Genomic DNA, 21,547 nt, shown 5'->3' on the forward strand with positions numbered 1-21,547 from the left:
AGTATAAACTTTGTTCTATTGAACAGGGTAAAACGTCGAGGCACAGGGGGAAATCTGAAACCTTTAAAGGGGGGGAGGGAGGCTGTTTTAAAAATGACAGATTGGGGAGTTTACATACCTGGCAACCCTGTTTGATACCATAGAGAGGTTAGGGTTCAAAGTTGAGGGGGTTGGCAGCGTGGAGTTTGTTGTGCGTTTCTGAAATCATAAAATTCGGTAGGATTGCAGTGAAATTAAGGTATGTGTAGCTAACTATTCATTCATATAGGTTCAACTGATAGAGGTAGAACAAACAGACACGTGTGACTGGGGCTGACTAGTTCGTTATGGTTTATTTTACGAACTACCCAGCTAGCTAGCTAGCCATCTTCAGTTCTTGACTTATTGGACATGTGTTTTTAAAATTGTCCAAATGCCTAAATTTGTTTGTTTATTTTAGTTTGCCATATCGCTACCAAGTGCAAGCTGAAGATGTACGATGTTTCATTAGCTGGAAATTAAAAGTGGGATAAAGCTAGGGTTCAGTTAACCAGTTAACCTGCTGTCAGCGAAATGTGAGAAAAATCAAAATACAAAATCCGAGGTGTTTTAGCCGTTGATTCCCAATCTAAGATGTTATTCTTAACCCGCTAGAGCTTATTTCCTGACCACACATCGGATATTACCATAGGTGTGATGCGGAACCTGAAGCTCCTGAAATGCCAGCGCTGCTCAGATTTGCAGGGTCCTGGTAGCCCGCAGTTTTTCTCGGTGCGGACGGACACTGGCACCATCCTGGTGGCCTCCGAGTATGGCATCACAGAACTTGACCCACGAGCCGGTCAGGTAGGTACTTTAGATTACCGGCGTACCTGATCTATTACTAACTTTACAAATCGCTTGTTTGAGAGGGTCAGTCGCTTAGACAGTGCTGTGGTCAAGTGTGTCAGATCGAAATGATGTTTGAGCAGTCACTAAAGACAACATGATGATGTCAGTGAAAGTTATTGGAAGGCATATAGATATGTGCAACTTAATCTGTGTATGTACCAACATTATATCTGGACAGGTAGTAAATGAAGTGTCTCTGACGGCGGAGAACTACCTGCCTGAGGATGGCAGCGGATCCATTGTGGGGATTCAGGATTTACCAGACCAGGAGTCTGTGTGTGTGGCCACCGCCAGCGGTGATGTCATCTTGTACAGTCTCAGCACCAGCCAGGTATCCACTGCCAAGCAGTTATGTTTGGACCGTAAAAAGCTAAAAGCACTATGTGATTCTGTTGCCTCATGAGGTTTCAGCTGACAAATGAATTATATCAAAAATCACATGCTTTCTTTTGTGTGTTTCTCAGTTGGAGTGTGTGGGCAGTGTGGACAGTGGGCTTACTGGAATGAGTTGGAGCCCTGACCAGGAGCTGGTCACCCTCAGTACAGGTCAGTGCCCATGACCAGAAGCTGATGCTCATATTCACTGTCTCTGCAGTGGGAAGCAGTGTCTTTTGCTAAATCCGCTTTTGGTGAGGAGGGAAAAGCCTTGTCTGATAGAGTTTCTTGCATCTGTTATATGAGTTTTTTTCTCTGGAATTAAGATGAACTCTCTTGGCTGCAGGTCAGGAGACTATCATCATGATGACCAAGGACTTTGAACCCATAACTGAGGTTGAGATCCACCAGGATGACTTTGGTGAAGGTATGTTGTACAAACGCGTGTGGAATTGACCAGACCTCTGTTACAGTGTTGTGTTCCTCTTGCTGAAAGAGTGAGTCACACCAGTGAATTTTCTACTTGGCATTAAACATTGCCACTAAAATTCATGACCGCTCTCCCACAGGCAAGTTCATCACTGTGGGCTGGGGAAAGAAGGAGACCCAGTTTCATGGGTCTGAAGGCAAGCAGGCTGCCCAGCGCAAGACAACAGTAAGCCTTCACTTTACAGCAGTCTACTGAATCAACAGCAGATTAACTTGGACCAGTGTAGTATACCCAGATTATGTAAACAAGGCACTATGTGGGCAGCAGTTTAGTGTACTAGTAAGGCACATGGCACATAACTGAAAGGTTGTTGGTTTGATTCCCCGCTGGGCACTGCTGTTGTACCCTCGGGCAAGGTACTTAATCCACAATAACTTCAGTAAATATCCAGGTATATGAATGGATAAAATTGTAACTGCTATAAGTTGCTGTGGATAAAAGCATCTGCTAAATGACAATTATGTAATGTCATGTTAATTAAGTGGACTTTCACTGCACCCATGTCTTTGGCCTGTGATGTGTGAATGTGCCTTAACATTAGTGTCTTTTGAAAGGGTCTATAATGCATACTGTTCCCAGGGTCATTTCCCATTCTCAGTGTCTTCCTCTCTTAGGTGTCTGATCTAACTGTGCGCAGTAGGCTGGAAGACATGTTGACATGGGTCTGTCTCTCTCTCTGTGGCAGGAGGTCCAGCCAGCCATGGCGTGGGATGACCGCAGGCCTCGGATCACCTGGAGGGGGGATGGGCAGTTCTTCGCTGTGAGCTCTGTGTGCCCACAGACAGGTGAGGCCTGGCATCCCCAGGATCTCACTCCACAGGCTGTGATTTGTCAAGAGTTGTGCTGAAATGAAATAAGCTCAATTTTGTTTCAGGTGCCAGGAAAGTAAGAGTTTGGAACCGGGAATGTGTCCTGCAATCTACAAGTGAAGTCGTCAACGGACTGGAACAGGCGCTGTGCTGGAAGTAAGGCCCTCCCTGTCTTCCCCTTGACAACATCTACTGTGAGTGGATGGCACCAGACTTTACATTCAGTATTGGCATTTGACCCGGGAAGTACTTCTGTTCCAGACCCTCAGGGAGCCTGATCGCATCAACGCAGCGGCACCCTAACAAGCACAGCGTGGTGTTTATGGAGAGGAACGGCCTTCTGCATGGTGATTTCACACTCCCTTTCGGCAAGGAGCAGGTCAAGGTAAAGTAGTGTTAAAAAGACTAGTGTGGCGTCCGTTGAGCTGTGAGCCCAGAGAGGCTCCTGGATGTGTGACGTAGTAAGGGTTCTGATTGTGATTGGCTACTCACATTTGCCTCTCTGATGTGTGTCAGGTGAAGGAGCTGCTGTGGAACTGTGACTCTACTGTGCTTGCAGTTTGGGTGGAGGACATGAACCCAGGGCCAGAGGGCCAGCTCAACACATACAGTGAGACCCTGTTTATTCTTGCATTATGCGGGGGATATGTAGCTCTACCGCATGCTGGAGTCACAAATTAAGTACACATTTTTTATGGAACAAGTTAAAGTGATGCAGTGAATGTGGTCTGCTGTAGTACTTCTCTGTCATACATTAACACTGTTTGTTTAGTGTTCTCTTAGAGAGGTTACGTATTAAAAACGGTCAAAAAATGTGCGTTTCCAGTAAAATTATGCTGGGTTTGTTTATTCAACTCACCAGAAAGATTATTTATATTCAGTTGTGACGCCTGCCTTGGGCTTGTGTTTTAACAGTTCAGTTGTGGACAGTGGGGAACTACCACTGGTACCTGAAGCAAAGCCTGCACTTTGGCAGTGCCCCCCCCAGCGTCCCGGCCTGTGTGTGCTGGGACCCTGAGGTGCCCCATCGCTTGCACCTCCTTACCCGGGGGTGGTGCAGCCTCACCTACGACTGGGGCTGGAGCACCGAGCGCAGCCTGGGGGACGACGTCTGTGACAACGCCAATGTGGCTGTGATTGATGGAGGTTAGAGCCAATCAGATCATGGCCAGTGCTTAGTTAATAATGTAACTGCCTCTGTCTTTCTCCGGTGACTGCTGGAGTTACCATGGTGAGAGATGCTTTCTGAATATGTATTGTATTTATTCTTACTGCATGCTTGGTGAGAGTTTTTGTTATGATGTTTAACAATCCCACATTTAGTTTTTTGCCTATCTTTGCATTTTCTCTTATTCTTTTTCTTGTACAAGTACACAACTAATGTACTTGTAGTCAGTTCATCCACTCTGAGCAGCTCATTAGATGTACCATTTTCAGAAGTCCACATTGTGTATGAAAAGAAAAAAATTCTCAGGCACTAAACATAGATGTGTGTAATTTACAGACAAGGTTCTGGTAACTACGTTCCGTCAGTGCGTGGTGCCCCCGCCCATGTGCGCCTATGAGCTCCAGCTGCCTGCTGCTGTCAATCAGGTGACCTTTCACCCCGGGCCCCAAAGGACCAACGACCTGGCTGTGCTCACAGCGGATGGGCGCATCTTTGTCTACTGCCAAAGTAAGTCCGCTGAGGAGCTGAGCTACATGATCAGAGCTGATTTATTTCCTGTTTGAATTCTTTCTTAATGTCCCAGTCGTGACATTTGTGCTGTGAATTTGCAGAAAAGGGGAACCAGAGTGATTCTGCAGTCGGACCTTCTGGATTTAGGATTGTTTCTCAGACTCCTGAACTGAAAGAGACCTACAGGTTGAGTGTGTTGAGATAATTCACTTTTGGGAAACATGCTAAATTTCGAATGTTAGACTGGTGTCCTGATTGTGTATGTGTGTCTGTGGGTGTGACACAGAGTTGATGTGGATGAGCAGAAGCCCCTGGCCGTGCGTCTGCTGCGCTGGATGAGGGACGACACCTTCCTGGCAGTGGGGTGCGGGGAACAGCCCCACCATTCACGCCTGCTCATCCTGGGACCCTCAGGGACCCCTGGCCCAGAGCAGAGACTGGAGATCAGGTACGCAGTATCGGCATACATTACACATGCACACACAGCATGGAAGGTCTCTGACCGTACCGCAGTGCTCTTTGGATTGGATCAGTGCAATATTTTGGCATTTAAGAGGAAGCATAAAGCATTAATTAAGTGGATAATGTACATATGTTTATTGTTTATTAGTGTCTTTGATATGATCCAGTTGTTTCTGGGATCAAAACTAAAATGCAGTTGTGTTGTCATTTTGTCATTGCGCGTTCTTGGGCTTGTTTGAGGATGGAGAGTTTTATCTAATGAAAGACATGACGTTATTGGCTTCCGCAGGTCATGTGTTCCAGTCGAAGGTCATGTGATCAGCTTGTGCCACTGCCCCAAAACCGGCACAGTGGCGCTGCAGCTGGAGGATGGTCAGATCCGGAAGTTCCTCTGGGGTCAGCCTTCCTCCTCACGTGCCATGTCAGGTAGTAATGTTACACCCGTAGTGCGTGGGAGTGCGTTTGTAAAGAGCGTCTGTGTTTGTTGGCAGACTCCTCCGAGCCCTCGGTGGTGGAGTGGCGGAACTCCAGCGGCCACACTGTCCACTTCCCCCTGCCCTGTGTGCAGACTGCTCTGGGCACCGTCGCTGGAGAGGTACGCGCGTGTGAGCACAGCACTGAGCTCGCAGTGTGAGGACACAGCTTATACTGAACTCCACAGTGACTGTGGAGGCAGAGTTTATGCAGAGCTCTACAGTGACAGCACAGGGAGACGTTGCCGCGGCATTTGGCGGTGGTGTAGCACAGTGTTAAGGCACAGGGCTCATAACTGAAAGGTTACCGGTTCGATTTCCCACTGGAGTACTGCTGTTATACCCTTGCGCAAGGTACTTAACCCAGTATTGCCTCAGTAAATATCCAGCTGTATTCATGGATAACATGTAAAAATTGTAACCCGTGTAAGTTGCTCTGGATAACAGCATCTGCTAAATGCCAATGTAATGTAATGCTACATTCACTGCATGATAAGCAACATTGGAGCAGATTTTCTTTGTACCACTTCATCTGCCTTTTGTCTTTCTGCAGGAGCATTTCTTTGGCCTCACAGACAGGTCTCGCTTCTTTGTCGGTGACACAGAGGTATGGTCATGTGCTCCCTGTTCACTCACAAAATCTGCACACTCTGCATTAAACACATCATGATAATCAAAAATACATCCCGTGTACAATGGCTTACTTAAGACTGTTCACATACACTTCAGTCACACACTGAATTACAAATGGTAATGAGCAGCGTTGATGATGGGCTCTGGAATACTGTGTGTAGATGTGAGGTGGGTGTGGATTGTAAGTAGTGTGCAACCTGACCTGTGTGTGAGATGCCCTTCTGCTTCTCGCCACCAGATTGCCTCCAACATCTCTTCCTTTGTGGTGTATGACACCTTCCTGCTGCTCACCACTCACTCGCACACATGCAGGTGCCTCAACATGAGCACACTATCAGTGAAGGGTAAGGATCGTGCCTCTTTACAGCGTCTCAGTGGCGGATTCAGCCCATGAAATGTGTTGTTGCCTACAAAGCATTGACGATCTGGACTTGTAGCATTTTCTAGGGTTTTATTACAAACGTGACTTTGCAGAGAATTGGGTATGTTTAGGTATATTAAATGATGATAATGAGGTGGAGCTACTGCAGTTGGTGGAATGTAAATGAGGAAAAGCCAGCTGATTGCTCAGGCAGTGCCTGCCTCCCTGACTCTGTTCCTCTGTCCTCAGGGCTGCTGGCAGCTCTTAGCTCAGACGGGGGGCAGAACGATGAGACCCTGCGGAGGGTGGAGAGGGGGTCCCGAATCGTCACAGTCGTCCCCCAGGACACCCGGCTCATCCTGCAGGTCAGCTTCCGCACGCTGTCCTCAACACTGTCTACACAACTCTGTACAGCATTGTGTCAGTACCTTTTCTTTAGGCCCAACAGACATGAAATAGTGTTTCCTTTAGCATCCCAAGAGTAATCATGTGAAGCTGAAATCGCAGATATTCAAGTGGATAAATGTTGAGTGTTATAAGCCAGTTTTATTACTAAGCCTGGTGCACCCTATTTGAATTATTTGCTTACAGATGCCTCGAGGGAACTTGGAGACAGTCCACCATCGAGCGCTGGTCCTCGCTCAGGTCAGGAAGTGGCTGGACAGGTGGGTTCTCGTGCAGGGACTCTCCAAAAGCAATACTCCAATAACTTACGATCTTGAACAGGAGATATTGTTGGTCCATATGAATGAATGGTATCTGTTACTCTGTTATAGCCTAAAGTTCAAAGATGCCTTTGAGTGCATGAGGAAGCTGCGAATCAACCTCAACCTCATCTATGACCACAATCCCAAGGTGTGTGTGTATGCGAATTGTGGGCTATTTTACTAATCTGTTTTTTTTAACTATGGGTATGGGCTCAGTGGTGCTTATGTGCTTCAGTAGACTATGTCCTCTTCATTGCCAGATGTTTTTAGAGAGTGTGCAGACGTTCCTGAGGCAGATCGACTCTGTCACCCACATCAACCTGTTCCTGACAGAGCTCAAGTAAGAACATCTAAAGTTCTGTCCATATCAAAACATAATCAGAAATTTCCTGGTAATGTTATATTGTTGCATTGGCAACAGATGTGGTGTACAATGTGTGGTTTCCCCTCATTTCAGGGAGGAAGACACTACCAAGACAATGTACCCATGTCCATCAGTCACTGCTGCTCAGCCTGCCCCTGGGGGTTCTGGGAAGAAAGTGGACATTGTATGTGATGCTTTGAGGTCCACCATGGAAACCATGGACCCAAACAAGTTAGTTTCCTTTTTTTCTTTGTTTTTTTTTGCTGTTTTTAGCCAATTTGGAATCTCCACTCGTACACACAAGGTTTGTCACACCATGGCCACCTCTGTGCGGAGGCACAAGGCAGTCCTCTGACACACTTGCATGCCTCCTGTTGTGACAAGGGGATCGATCTCTCCCTCTGTCCCCAGTGGAACAAAGTCAGTTTGATTTACTGTTGTGGGCTCCCAGTCGCTCTTGGCAGATGATGTACCTGGTTTTGAACTCACATTGTAGTGTTAAGCCTGCACTCTGGCCAGGCAGCTGAGGCACTCAGGAGCCCTGCAAGTTAGTTTTGGATAAAACATGGGGAATAGCTTTCTACTGATATTTATGCACTGGAAAGCAGTTTTTCTAATTCCTGTGTCTCTTAATTTTCCAAGGTACTGCCTGTCTATTCTGACCTCTCATGTTAAGAAGAGCGTTCCAGAGCTGGAGATCGCTTTGCAGAAAGTCCATGAGCTTCGAGGTAAATATGCTGTCTTAAGAATCTAAATCCTTGAGGGCAGCTCTGACTTGGTGGAAAGACTGCATGAGTTTACCTCGTCTGTGTGTGCAGTGAACCCTCCCAGTGCAGCGGACGCAGTGAGCGCAGAAGAGGCCCTGAAGTACCTGCTGTTCCTGGTCAACGTGAATGAGCTGTATGAACACTCCCTTGGCACTTACGACTTTGACCTGGTCCTCATGGTGGCAGAGAAGTCCCAGAAGGTGGGTATGGCTCCCCTTTGGAATCAATGCCTTCTCGTTACATCTCCTTTTGCCTGCTGTTGGAAGAAGTACCATAGAAAAGACAGTGTCCCTCATTTGCGCAAGTATGCAGCTCCTGCAGTGTTGGGAGCTGCTTGCAAGAGGGCATTGCAAAGTCAGAATGGAAGCAAAGTAATCAGCAGCAATTTCACAGTTCTTGTTTCATGTTAACACTAGTTTTATAACTGCTGTTGATCTTCCTGCATTTTAAGGATCCAAAAGAGTATCTGCCATTTCTAAACACCCTGAAGAAGATGGAACCCAACTACCAGCGCTACACCATTGACAAGCACCTGAAGAGATACAAGAAGGCTTTACATCATCTCAGCAAGTGTGGTGAGGGGTGCTCTTTTAGGGTATAAAACTGGTCAAACATGACTGTTTTAATTCTACTGAAGAAAATGCAGCCCACTATCCAGTCTCTTATGTTTAAGGCGAATGTAGCACAGTCTGCATCTGTATGTCATGCTTGTTTTAATACAGAAAATCACACCATCAATTTTTGCTTATATAATTCTTTTTAGAATGGCTGCAAACCAAAAATAGTGCCATTCTTGCTTCCTTACAAGGCTTGCTTACAGGACCAATAGCAGTGTTCCGTCTGAAATTTTAACCCCAAGTAACCTCAGGTCCAGGGGCCTATACATTAAATGCTGATCCGCACTACCAGGATGTTGCATTTTCCTCATTGTGGTGTTGTCTGTCCTCTTATTCCAACAGGTGAGGAGCACTTCACAGAGTGTCTGAACCTGGTGAAGGACCAGAGACTCTATAGCGAGGCTCTTCGGCTGTACCCGTCAGACAGCCCCCAGTACAAGGTGGGAGTCCATCCTCCTCGAATTGGTCTGAAAACAACACTTTTATCAGATTATAGCCACATTCCAATCTTTTCACAAATCCCCTCATCACCCTCCTGTCTGCAGGCTCTAAGCTGTGCCTACGCAGAGTACCTGGTGGAGCAGCAGCAGGCGGAGCAGGCAGGGCTGTTGCTGTGGCGATGCGGAGAGACACCCCGCGCCCTCCAGGCCTTCGTCAGCTGCAGTAGCTGGAGGCACGCCCTCTGCGTGGCTGCCCAGATCCCCCTGCCCCCTGACCAGCTGGCACTGCTTGCCCGAGACCTTGCAGGTACGGGGACCTGTGCCCCAGCCATTCAGATCTGTAAAAATTGGTCTGTCTTAGCTTCTGTATATCTGAAAGAATCTGTAATTAATGTAAAGCTGTAGTATGCCCAAAGATGAACAGAGTAGTCTGAGTAAGAAACAGCTTAGTAAGAAACTCCCAGCAAAGTCCTAAATGACAAAGACAGTCAACTGTAGAGACATGCTGTAAATTGGCCTGTCTGATTTGTTTGTAAGCATGACCATTAGCTTGTCTGTTTCATTTATGCAATTATTTTCTCTTCCAGACAAACTGATAGAACTCCGAAGATACACAGAAGCCGCCGTGTTACTGGAACAGTATGCCAAGGTAGTGTGCATGTCGGGCTATCTGTAGGAGATCTCCTATTGGCTGATAGACTGGTGGCAGTTGTATTGACTTGTGTGTGGTGATGTGTTCCAGGACTGCGAGGAGGCCATCTCTGCCCTTATCACAGGAGCAGCCTGGGAGGAAGCCCTCAGATTGGTGAGTCCCCTGCTGGTCTTCATCAACACAGCTGCCCAGTACAACTGCAGTGTGATGTTCTGGGCTGAAGACTCTCACACACCAAAGTTTATATTTTGATTTTAAAAAGTGGTTGATTCACCACAGTTCTTTTTTCCATGTAGGTTTATCTGTACAACCGACAGGACATAATTGAAACCAATCTGAAGCCAGCACTTCTAGAAGGTAAATACATTTGACATAATTTGGATTCTGGGCTAATATTCTGTGTCATCTAAATTATGACATTTCCTTCTTTTTTTTGGGTGCAATTGTCATCAGCGCACAGCAATCAGACCTCTTTCCTGGAGGCTCAGAGAACACTATTCGTACGTCACAAAACGCGCCTAGCGGTGGTACGGGAGCTGAAAGAGAAGGCCAGACTGGAGCTCTTAGGTAACTGCAATTCTCCGCAATCTGCTTCCTGCGTTGAATATGTGTGGGTGTAACATTTGGTGCAGCTGCCAGGGCTTTTGATCATCCCAGCACCTGCAGCACCACATGTCTCAAATATCATACTCTTAGTTTCCTCTGCTGACTCTGAAGCACTCTGGAGGTTTTGTATCTCTTTGATAGAATATTTCCAGTGTGATTTTTCCACCAGCTAACTGAAAATGGCTCTTCTTTACCCTGAAAAATGTACATCTATACGCAGACCTTTATGGCATAAGATGCTATCTAATACACTGATGACAGTGTGATTAGCAGGAAAGTTTAAATCCATTATGAATATAGAATGAATACATGGAGGAGACAGGTCAGATGGATGCACGGCCTGATGTATGGAGGCTGTAAGTCTTCTTTTGTCCTGTCTCCAGAGGAGGATGCCCCAGACTGCCCAGACTCTGACCTCTTCTCCGAGTCCAGCAGTGTGATGACTGGCACCAACACCAACTCCAAGTACTCCCACAGCAACTCTCGGATCTCCGCGTGAGTGATGGGGTCCTCCTTACCACGTCCAGACCTCATCCACATCTCCCTCTGTCATCTGTTACATCCATAATGTCTGCCGTAGTCTTAGCTTTCCCTCCGCTCACCCACATTAACAGCCTACGTGTAGATCAGTATCGTTACGCCTGCGTTTATTACGGCAGTAAATGTCTTGTGGTGGCACAGTGCAGTAGGGAAGAGCGAGCGTGAGGTGTCTCGAGTGTGGCCGGCCAGAGGAATGTGCTCTGGATGAAACACAGTATGGCCGTTCTGAAACTACAGGTCTCGTTGCAGGAGGTCATCCAAGAACCGCAGGAAGGCAGAACGAAAGAAGCACAGCCTGAAGGAGGGCAGCCCCCTGGAGGATGTGGCCCTGCTGCACGCCCTGGCCGAGATCATCCACACCGTGGACAAGATGCGAGGTCTGTGCGCGCACACACACGCAACACAGACACAATAGCTCCTTTTATCACTGCCAACAGTTTCAGCCTGAAAATCCCAGATTAACAACATCGACGGCCAGCAGAAAGAAAATGCTTTTGTTTTGAACACTCTCTGCATTGTTGGTTATTGGCCTGAAATGCTCCTTCTGACATTTTAAATTTCATTCCCCGCTAATATGAAGTGACAAGAGCAGCAATACTGTTAGCATAATAGATTATGTCTATGTATAATATTTCACAGACGCATTCTTTGGTTAATATTAAATTTAAGTCTGGAACCTGTGGCATTGCAGTATATAAACTCTTGCACATCAATACTAGCCACTGTGGAGATAGTCGTGCAGTTCAAGTGTGATCGACAGTTTCTCCCCCTGTTTCCGCAGATGAGGTACACAGCCTGCTGAAGGCTCTGGTGCTGTTTGGGTTCGACTCCCAGGCAGGGAAGTTGCAGCAATACTGTGGGGAAGCCCTGCAGCTTATGGAGTCAGCCATCCCGGAGATCTGGCAGGGGGACCAGGCACAGAGCCACAACCCTGTGAGTCACCCCACACCACAGCACCATACTCCTCACACCGATAACACCGAAACACGACGGGGCAATCATCCACACACAGCATGATACTGTTGCTGAATTTGAACACATTCCAGAGCTCAGTAATTCAGTTGAACAGGTGAGCAGTGACACAGTGATCATGCTCTGACTGCACTGTGCCACAGCACTGCACGGTTGTTCAGGACATTTCTTATCAATGCTTGTGCATTTGACATGGATTCATCAGAGAACAAACATCATTTGAAACTGAACTTCAGTATATCGTATCTACATAAATGTGTGTTGTACATTGCATACGTGTGTGTGTGTGTATTTATTTATTATCGATTGATTGATTGATTATTTGGTGGGATTTTATTTTAGATCACAGGTCCGAACTCAACAGCAAATAGCATCATGGCATCATATCAACAGCAAAGACCACCTTTAGTGATACAGCAAGGTATGTGTTGAGTAAATATGATCCTGAAAAGCGACTGATCAAAAATCCATGTCTCCTCATATTAATTTTATACAAATTAATGTACTACGAATGTGTGTTCTTTTCTTTCTGTCCAGATGCAGAGATCTTCATTCCTCCAAAGATGAAGAATGACATCAAATGGAAGCTTAGTATTCTTAAGTAGCTGGCTAAATAAATGTATTTTTAATTATATTGATAATATTTGTTTTTTAAGAATATCATGAATAAAGGTAACACATTTTCGAACCTTTTATAGTTGCTAATCATGACAGATATGAATTAAACATACCTGCATGATTTTTCAGTGTATCATGTGACTACTATTATTTAAAATAATAATATGCCATTATAAGCAATTAGTCAATCCCCAAAACACACCAGTTGCTTTCACAGTAATGCTGTCACAATACTTTCTTGCACAAAATGTAAATATAAGATTGTGTGCAGTTTGAAAACATATCCAGGAGAGACGGTGTTAAAGCAAATGTAAAAAATAAATTAATTTCTCCAGCTTCAATAAATTTGTAATGTGTGTTGAAAGCTGAAGATGATATGAAATTAGCAATATTTGCTTGGTTTCTCAGGCTGTTTTGTAGTTATTTTGTAGTTGGGCTAAGTGCTGATTAGACAGAATGACTTGTTTTTCCTTCGGCTCCTTCACAGACTGTCACAGCCTCTCCTCAGCATTCCATTCTATTACAGAACTGTTACGCAAAGGATTAAGAAATTCCCATGTCTACCATGGCCAAAATATACTCTCTGACAAGTCCTCATTTTCAGTTCTTATGATTTGTTGCAGGTGAGACCCACAGTGCTGGTAACCACAAATGGAAGTGCAGGTGTCGATCAGTTTTCTATAAGTAACCATGTTTCCAAACTGTCAGCCATTTAGTGCCCCTCATAACATTTGCCGGAGTCCCTTCTGTGTGTCCAAGGGTAGATGGGGAATTTGGGATACTGTTTTCTTTGGTAACTTTCTCCAACATGACAGCTTTTGCATTACCTTTTATCTATGGTGGTGTACTTGGCTTCACTTTTCTGGTCAGGTTGCAGTTAACTTGGGGTAGGGCTTGAACAGTGTTATGCTCACACTCACTGGTTTGGGAATGTTGTTAGTCTGATTTTACGCTCATTCAACGTATGTTCTTTTGTGCTGGAAGCTCTGGATAAGAGCTTCTGCTGAATGAATGTAATATAATGTGAACCCTGTCATGTCAAGATATGGCTTGGCATACTGTTGACGTATATACAACAGTAAATTCACAGATCTGTCAATTAGCGTTACTGCTAGAAATTGCCATTTACCTTACCTTACCGTTTATGTCCAGTTTTATACCTATACCTCCGGTCTGTGCAGTTTCCTTGAATTACCTCACAAACGAATACAAACGTTAAAACGATCTTGCCCTCCCTGGTCTCCTTAAGTCAATTTGAGCCCGAACAATCATTACAGATAATCTATGCAAACATTTCTGGAATTCCGTTAAAATGAAAATTTGTGAATTAACTTGGCTACTAGACACTGATATATGTTTTTGCAAACATTTTATGCAATAAACTGGCTGCAGATGCAAAGAGATTTTAGCATTTAGAAAGAAGATATTTTAAAAATGTAATTAAATAAAAATAAACGCTTTCACTCGTTAAAACCACAATGCTGACAAGATAGCTTGATATGTTGATGGCCACATACACTGTTTACATATATACTGTACCCTCGCTGTAGAATAAGACAAGACAGCTTCCTATGATATGTCTGGTTGCTAGGGGCGGCATCACGGTAGTTCGCTCGTCGCAAGTCTTCAAGACCACGTTAGATAAAGGCAGTTTGCTACACTTGGGGAAAGGAAATCTACTGGACTTAAGCTGTGGGAATCTGTCACTGGTGAGACCAATTACAAGAGGAGTGTAGTTTTGCCAGTAAGTAGCAACATTAGCTAAATCTGCTGCTCTAAAAAAAAAACGGACACAAGATGTAGCTACCGTTAGATCTATATTTTTTTGCATCGCGTTTTTTTTTTTAGCGTTGAACCTTGCTGACATCAGCTATAAAGCTAATATAACGAAAAATTAGCTTAACTGGCTGACCAGTTTGCTATCTGACAGCTTTCCCCTCTCTCGACATAAACACGGTAAATAAGAGCCAATAGTTTGCGAAAACAACTTAACGTTAGGTTTCAGCTTGCTAGCACGCTAGCCTTTGTCATGTAGCATACTAGCTAACCAAGCTGTCACCATCTATTGCCAGCTGTGGTACATGGGCCCCTGATGGATGTGCTGCACGACGTGCACGTTTGTCTTTGTCTCAAATTCACTCCGCTGTACTGTAGTAGGACAAGATAACTAACGTTAGTTACCTTCTTAGACTAAGCATTTAGCTGTCTTTTATACAGCAAGGTGGTTAGTCTAAATAATTGGTCTATAAGTAGCAGTGTTCATTGTTTGGCTGTTGTCGCTGTAATATGGTGCATTGAAAGAAAAACTCGAGGAAGGTCCAGTTTAGGCGCAAGATGCAGGTACAATGTTTTCGGCTGGCCACCAACAAAGTTGTTTTCTTGTTTTAGGTCTGATAATCCCGTGTTGATGAGATCCAATAAGAGCAGAACAAAATGATAAAACTAATGAACTGAATACACAATTGGCAAACTTCACTTCAAGCGCGCAAACGCTCTCTGTCCATATACCAGGGTACATTTGGTAGTAGGTATTTCCCCAATTTCCTTACAGCTGTTTTCCCTGTGTTTAAACGACATATGCAATGACATGGCAGATGGAACACAATCGTAACCTATGACTATCGTAACCTTTTGTATCAACTGTGCGACAAAAAATTAAATTGGTGTTACATGTCAGGAACGGTGGGAAGTTATTAGCTTGAGCTGGCCTTGATTATGTTGAACAGAATGTAGTTTTATTTCCCCCGTATCCTCTGTTTCAAATCCTCTGGTTAAGAATTGACAACCTGCTTGCAGGCTCTGTTCCATGGGTGAAGGCTGCAATGGTGAAGGAAACTGGATATTATGACTTGCTGGGTGTCAAGCCCAATGCCAGTGCAGAGGAGTTGAAGAAGGCCTACAGGAAGTTAGCGCTGAAGTACCACCCAGACAAGAACCCAACAGAAGGAGAAAAGGTGAGTGCCAGCCAGAACCCATTTTGTCAAATTTATTGTGGACCCACACCACTGATCCCAAGATGAAGTTGGAGAAACCCTCCAACACAGGAAAAGCTGCTGATTATATGAAATCTTATCATGTTTTGTTGCAGGATTTTTAAATTCCAGCATTTTTTAGACTTCATTATAGAAAATTGATCTGTGGGTTGTTATCGTAAACATCAGGGCCAAATCAAAACTGGACTTTTGTGCTTGTGGACGACGTCTGACAGTTCGCCTTATCACCACAGAGGACACAGTAAGATTAAGCAGTGTCAGCCTCCCGGCGAAACAAACACTTAGCAGCAATATGGTGTAAAAGTAGAAGAGTGTAGTGGGTAATGACACAAGACACTTGTCTAAGTGAATCCAGGGTACTGCAGGGCATGTGCTATGTGAGCCTCATGATTTGTCAGCATTGAGTGCACAGTGTCCTTGCCAAACATCCTCTCTCTGCCGCGGTGACCTTTTCTCCTGTTTACAGCCTGCATGTGCATTGTGACAGTGATCATTTTCCCTACAGCATCAAGGTTTCTCAGCTCTTGCAGAGCACAAAGAAATATGTAAGACATATTTAGGATTCAGGGCACTATATGATCATATTAGCCTGGATTGATGGGGCCGTTGCACCACTAACCTTGTAGACTGAAACGTTAGTGCAAAGTACTAAAAATAACGGGAAATATATATCCCACATACTGTGGGTCATGTACTAATGATCTGTCTATGTAGTAATGGAATGGAGGTATTTAAATGTACAGTAATATGTATAGTATAATGTATATAGATTTACTATCTCTTCCTTCCTGTCTATGCAGTTCAAGCAGATCTCACAAGCATATGAGGTCCTGTCTGACACGAGGAAGAGAGAGGTGTATGACCGAGGGGGGGAGAAGGCCATTAAAGAGGGTGGCACAGGCGGGAACTGTGGCTTCAGCTCCCCCATGGACATCTTTGATATGTTCTTTGGAGGAGGGGGAAGAATGCACAGAGAGAGAAGAGGTGAAGGATTTGGCTTTAATAGTTTAGATTCTATTCTATTCTAGCAGGTCTATTTTCACCAGATTAGGGCAATTGAATGGCTTAACTTGACTTTAGAAATCAAGCATGCATTAAATTAACATGCATTCAGAAAAACAATGTAGGTAATGCATTTTGCTCCTATAAATTCATTTACTGACTAGCACTCTGGAAAGTACTCAATCCTATTTGAAGACTGCCAGGCCCATCTGCTTTCTGGAATTAAGAACACACAAAGTTTACCTGTATAGTTCCACTGATGACCGTTATAAGATTTTTTTCTTAATCGTGTAGTCCAGTGAGTGCTGTACCTGTTTATTTGTCATAAGTTTAAGAATTTTCTTGAATGTGTAATTAAGTCTTCATCAACACACAGGGAAGAATGTGGTCCATCAGCTGACTGTTTCTCTGGAAGACCTCTACAATGGAGCCACCAGGAAGCTGGGCATTCAGAAAAACATCATCTGTGACCGCTGCGAAGGTATGTGCCGGTGAAAATTTCACACGGATTCTCAAAAAGGGTCCAGTAGAGATGGTGAGCGCTGAGGCCGGAGCTTGTGTTTGTCTGTGTGTCTCTCTAGGGCGAGGGGGCAGGAAGGGGGTGCTGGAGGTGTGCCTGTGCTGCCAGGGAACGGGGGTACAGGTGCAGTTCCACCAAATCATGGGGAGCGTGGTGCAGCAGGTGTCCTCCGTCTGCGTGGCGTGCCAAGGCCAGGGCCAGCGCATCACCTACAGGGACAAGTGCAAGGCCTGCGGTGCCCGCAAGCTCCTGCGCCAGAAGAAAACTCTGGAAGTCCACATCGACAAAGGTACAGACGGGGAAACACAAGGGGTGTCTTTCTTAATGGGATCTTTTCTCAGCAGCGTCTCTGTTTATTGAAGTACTTTTTCAAAAGCAGTTATGTCCTGCTGCTGTTTTGGTCCTGACGCAAGAGCACACACTTGGCCTAAATAGGTCAGGAGATGAGTTGAGCGTCACCTGCATTGTTTTTTTTTTTTTTTTTTGGTGTGGCACTACGTAGTGCCACTGTGCAGTGCCTAGTTTTGGAGATTATACACTGAAAGATGCTTGTTAAAGGTTGTTCACTCTTTGTTTGTATTATGGTTCAGGAAGAGATTTTATCTGTAAGAAGGATGTGTTTAACATGTTGAAACTGGATGCCCCTATGACCACGTCGACTTTAGCAGACAGACATGCGTGCGGAATGAAATGCTAGCGGCACAGCTACACGTGCCCGGGTAAAGGTGAAATGTTCAGTTTTCACTGTTGAAGATGGAGGAACAGTAGGCAGGATCCCATTTACTCTACAAACAGGAAGCGTAGTTCAACTGAAAATCGTGACTTTCCCTGAATGGCAACTGATAATTTGTATGTATAGCATGGGAATAAGCTGTTTGTCTCTTCTATGTGACTTGGCTCATAACCACTTGAATGAATTAACAAAGGGTCTGTGAATACAAAAATGGATTTTGAGATAAGCAGTTATGGTCTCTGACTGTGGAAATGGTCAGGGTGGTGTTTGTACTGAACCCTGGTCTACTGTCTCCTGATACCTACATGGACATCAGCGGTAGCATTGGTGTTGACTGAATATAAAACTCAAACAATAATTTTAAGCCTTTAGGCATCCTCTGTGTCTCTTATCCTAAAACACCCCTGTTATTGCATTAAGAAGTGTGTGCTTATTCACAGTGAAAACACAGCTAAAGAAAACTGTCAACGCATTGCTGGGAATGCTTTTTACTAACCTTGGTCTCAAATCCATGTTTACATACCAATTGATGTATGTGTATGAGGCACATAGGACATAACAACTGATGAGTCAAAGAGATTGAATCAAGTCATTATAATGTGAATATATTTTTGCATATCTGCTGTGGTTTGGGGAATTTCTGCTGCATGGCTATCAAGCAAGCCTGAATGTGAATATTGGAGTCTAGTTTTACAAAAGGATTTTTGTTTGTGTTGCAAGGTATGAAGGATGGACAGAAGATAGTCTTCCATGGAGAAGGGGATCAGGAGCCAGGACTGGAACCAGGTGACATCATCATTGTCCTGGACCTGAGAGTGCACCCCATTTACACCAGGTGAGTTCTGACTCCTCCTTAAACTTAAAGGTCTACATGACTTAGGTTATAGAAGTAGAGGCACTAGTTCAGAAAGGCAACAGGGTCATTTGGTCTTCATACATGTGTGAGCGACATGAAATGCTTCAAAAAAAAAAACTGGCTTCCCAATCGTAAAGTCTTTATGCCAGGTGTTTTTCAGTTGCTTTGGAAGAAGCCTCAGATGGTTAAACCCCTAGTGAAAATGACGTGATCGAATCCTGTTTGTCCATACAAAAGGCCATTGTTTCATTTTTCCATTGTCTATTCCAGACAAGAAGAAGACTTGGTCATGAACATGGAGCTTCAATTAGTCGAGTCTCTGTGTGGCTTCCAGAAGCCCCTTCAAACTCTGGACAACAGAACCCTTCTTATTACCTCACATCCAGGTAAGACCACATATCAAGCCTAGGCAGAGTGTGGTTGTCTTTCTTGATGCAGCTGGAGGTGTATAGGAGGAGCCAGTAGTAAGACCCATGATGTATGCAGTGTCTACATTATGAATGACCCAGAAGTCTGTTTTTCAGCACTAGTCCAGTGCACCCTAATGAAGGGCACCTGCCTGTCCTAAAGTAATTGTAAGCCCCATTCTGCATATTTCACTTCTGGGTTATGACCTCAACTTTTGTCAAGATAGGGCCGTAGGGAGTCCTGAGTCCTCTACACACTTGGAACTAAAACATGTAGATATCCTTTTCAGAATAAGTGTTTTTCCCAACAGGAGAGGTGATCAAGCCTGGCACCAGGAAGTACGTCCTCAATGAGGGGATGCCCCTCCATCGCCGGCCGTTTGAGAAGGGCCGTCTCATCATCCTGTTCACGGTGGGTGTACGAAGTCTCCCACTGTCTAACCCATATTTGTGCACACTGCACCCCATGTCATTTAAGCTGGAACTGTAATTTGATTGCCATATTGAGAAAGGAGACCCATAACAGGAATTTGGGAACTGCACAGTGCTTAACATCCTGATTGATTTATTGTTTATTGTCATCTGGCTCTGGTTATATTGCGTGCTATTGCAGTGAGAGCAAGATGAGATCTCCAGTGACCACCGTGAGTCAAAAAGTTTTCCTCTAAAAGTCAGTAACATTCCCAACAATGCTGTTCTCACATAGGAGCAACACACTCAGTGTTGCTCAAAAGCAGAGTATGTGTTACCTGGAATGCACTTCTTACATATACATATATCATACATATCATACATACATATGTCATACAGCCCAGTGAGTTCCAAACCCTGATGTAGGAGCAGCTGAATTGAATGCCTGCTGGTCTTATACATCATACGATTCTGCTTGTGTGATTCCAGGTGGTGTTTCCTGAGGAGAACTTCCTGCCCTTGAACAAGCTGAAGGAGCTGGAATGCTACCTTCCAGGGAGGATGGAGTCAGAGGACGCAGAGAGCATGGATGACGACCTCTACATCTACGCAGACCTGGAGGACTGTGACCTGTCACAGGAAAGACACCACTTTGACGAGATGGAGGATGAGGAGTTCTCTTCCAGAGGAGGCATCCAGTGCCGGACCTCCTAGAGCCCAAGTTTGATTGGTAGTCAGCAGTGAAACACAAAGCCAACCTCAAGTACATTTTTAAATGCCTGTAATTTGCAAATAGGTTTTGGGAGATGTCACAGTATTGGATATGAAGAAGCAGTTTCCTTTGCCCGTGTGGTTTCCTTTTTCAGGATGTGCAGCATGATTTAGATGAAGAAGCAGAGGTGGTCCTTAAGTAGGATTCAGACCAGTGGGTTTAGGTGTCTGTACTCTTTGTGACCTGAGGCCCAATGTCAAGTGTATCAGATTTGTATTGTCTGTTTTTTTGTCTGTCAGAAGACCTGAACTTCGAGTATGATTAGTTCATGTGAAAGTCAAGGTTATGTGTTGTGGTTTGATTATGGATATGAATAGCCTCACCTGTTGCATCAAGGATTTTTCTACCACCTTTGAGTGGCACATATAAGGGATGGTTTTATGTATCATAATGGAATATTTAGAAACTGCAAAATTATACTTTTTCATAAAAGAGAGACCACTTTTGTCAATGGTTATTTTACAGTGAGCAGAATCAATAGAACCACTAAGCAATGCTATAATGTAGGTCCTGATAATCCTATCAGTTGATAGTCATGAATGAATATGGCTAATGTGAATCTCCTGCCTCTTGTGCTTTTATTCAACACCCAATATATGAGCTGAAATATTAATTTGAATAAGTATCTTGTTTAACATATATGTGGTTGGGAGCTCCAGATTTCCCACCAGACCTGCCCAAGGAGGTTTCATACTTGTCATTTATTCTCACCAACTATTAAAGCACTGATGTCATGAATGGATTTTTGTACATAAAGGCAGGAACAGAAATGGGAAAATAGGATCCATGTACTTCCCACTTATTCTGGGAGTTCTTCAGGAACATCACTGAAAGACCAGCAGGTCTTACTGTGGTATTGTGAATTATTTTTTACTTGATATTAAAGATTATGTATACAAATAGTCTTATGTCACAAATATGAGAAAATAGTAGTTTGCATTAAAATCCTTTTGGTCAGTTGTACCAAGTTCACTTATTTCATTGTTTGTACTTGTATATAATTATTAAATTTGAGCATAAATAATTTCTCCAGTGTGTAATTTATACATGAGGTAAGACACAGCAGACAGGCTTTATTATTATGATTTAGGGGAGTAAAAAGAAATCTGAGCTCTTGGAAGTAAAACAAACTTTTATTGAACCAGTGGAACCATTGAAAGACGGAGTCTGGTGCTTACAGCATGCCTTTTATAATCTCACCTGATAGCTGCCTTGTACACATGCTCATTTCTGCAAATACCTTTTCACTTTCATCCTCTCTGCCTTTACCATACAACATTGGAACATGGAGAATCTGCCAAAAAATCCAAACATCTGGTCCTCTGACTGCACTTTTATTCTTTGATAAATGTACGCAATCCCAAAACATACCAATTACTGAAAAGACTATTAATGTTAGTGCAGAACAAGGAGCATTCA

At 44.2% G+C, this 21,547-nt stretch overlaps 2 protein-coding genes across 4 annotated transcripts; both read left to right on the top strand.

Moving 5' to 3' along the window:
* Positions 1 to 160: 160 nt before the first annotated feature.
* Positions 161 to 12,762, top strand: elp1 (elongator acetyltransferase complex subunit 1). 2 transcript variants are annotated; one of them, XM_036551227.1, is made up of 37 exons: positions 161 to 238; positions 634 to 825; positions 1,049 to 1,201; positions 1,335 to 1,416; positions 1,592 to 1,672; positions 1,815 to 1,900; positions 2,421 to 2,520; positions 2,610 to 2,700; positions 2,806 to 2,929; positions 3,061 to 3,154; positions 3,460 to 3,690; positions 4,049 to 4,219; positions 4,324 to 4,408; positions 4,509 to 4,670; positions 4,974 to 5,080; positions 5,176 to 5,279; positions 5,711 to 5,764; positions 6,029 to 6,134; positions 6,401 to 6,516; positions 6,743 to 6,816; positions 6,928 to 7,006; positions 7,119 to 7,198; positions 7,316 to 7,453; positions 7,865 to 7,950; positions 8,041 to 8,189; positions 8,441 to 8,564; positions 8,949 to 9,046; positions 9,152 to 9,353; positions 9,634 to 9,695; positions 9,789 to 9,851; positions 9,995 to 10,055; positions 10,152 to 10,265; positions 10,688 to 10,799; positions 11,094 to 11,221; positions 11,626 to 11,777; positions 12,159 to 12,237; positions 12,354 to 12,762. In XM_036551227.1, exons 2-37 carry the CDS (start codon positions 676 to 678, stop codon positions 12,419 to 12,421), a joined length of 3,966 nt encoding a protein of 1,321 aa, XP_036407120.1. In that variant the 5' UTR covers positions 161 to 238; positions 634 to 675; the 3' UTR covers positions 12,422 to 12,762. The 2 variants fall into 2 exon arrangements, with proteins under 2 accessions (XP_036407120.1, XP_036407119.1); XM_036551226.1 differs by having other exon boundaries at positions 671 to 825.
* Positions 12,763 to 13,033: 271 nt separating this feature from the next.
* Positions 13,034 to 20,394, top strand: LOC118793336 (dnaJ homolog subfamily A member 1-like). 2 transcript variants are annotated; one of them, XM_036551475.1, is made up of 9 exons: positions 13,034 to 13,097; positions 15,231 to 15,388; positions 16,228 to 16,411; positions 16,806 to 16,910; positions 17,011 to 17,238; positions 18,403 to 18,517; positions 18,809 to 18,924; positions 19,257 to 19,357; positions 19,846 to 20,394. In XM_036551475.1, exons 2-9 carry the CDS (start codon positions 15,257 to 15,259, stop codon positions 20,068 to 20,070), a joined length of 1,206 nt encoding a protein of 401 aa, XP_036407368.1. In that variant the 5' UTR covers positions 13,034 to 13,097; positions 15,231 to 15,256; the 3' UTR covers positions 20,071 to 20,394. The 2 variants fall into 2 exon arrangements, with proteins under 2 accessions (XP_036407368.1, XP_036407367.1); XM_036551474.1 differs by lacking the exon at positions 13,034 to 13,097 and adding an exon at positions 14,095 to 14,178.
* Positions 20,395 to 21,547: the final 1,153 nt, after the last annotated feature.

Source organism: Megalops cyprinoides, chromosome 18, assembly GCF_013368585.1.
Source record: "Megalops cyprinoides isolate fMegCyp1 chromosome 18, fMegCyp1.pri, whole genome shotgun sequence".
Classification (NCBI taxonomy): Eukaryota; Metazoa; Chordata; class Actinopteri; order Elopiformes; family Megalopidae; genus Megalops; species Megalops cyprinoides.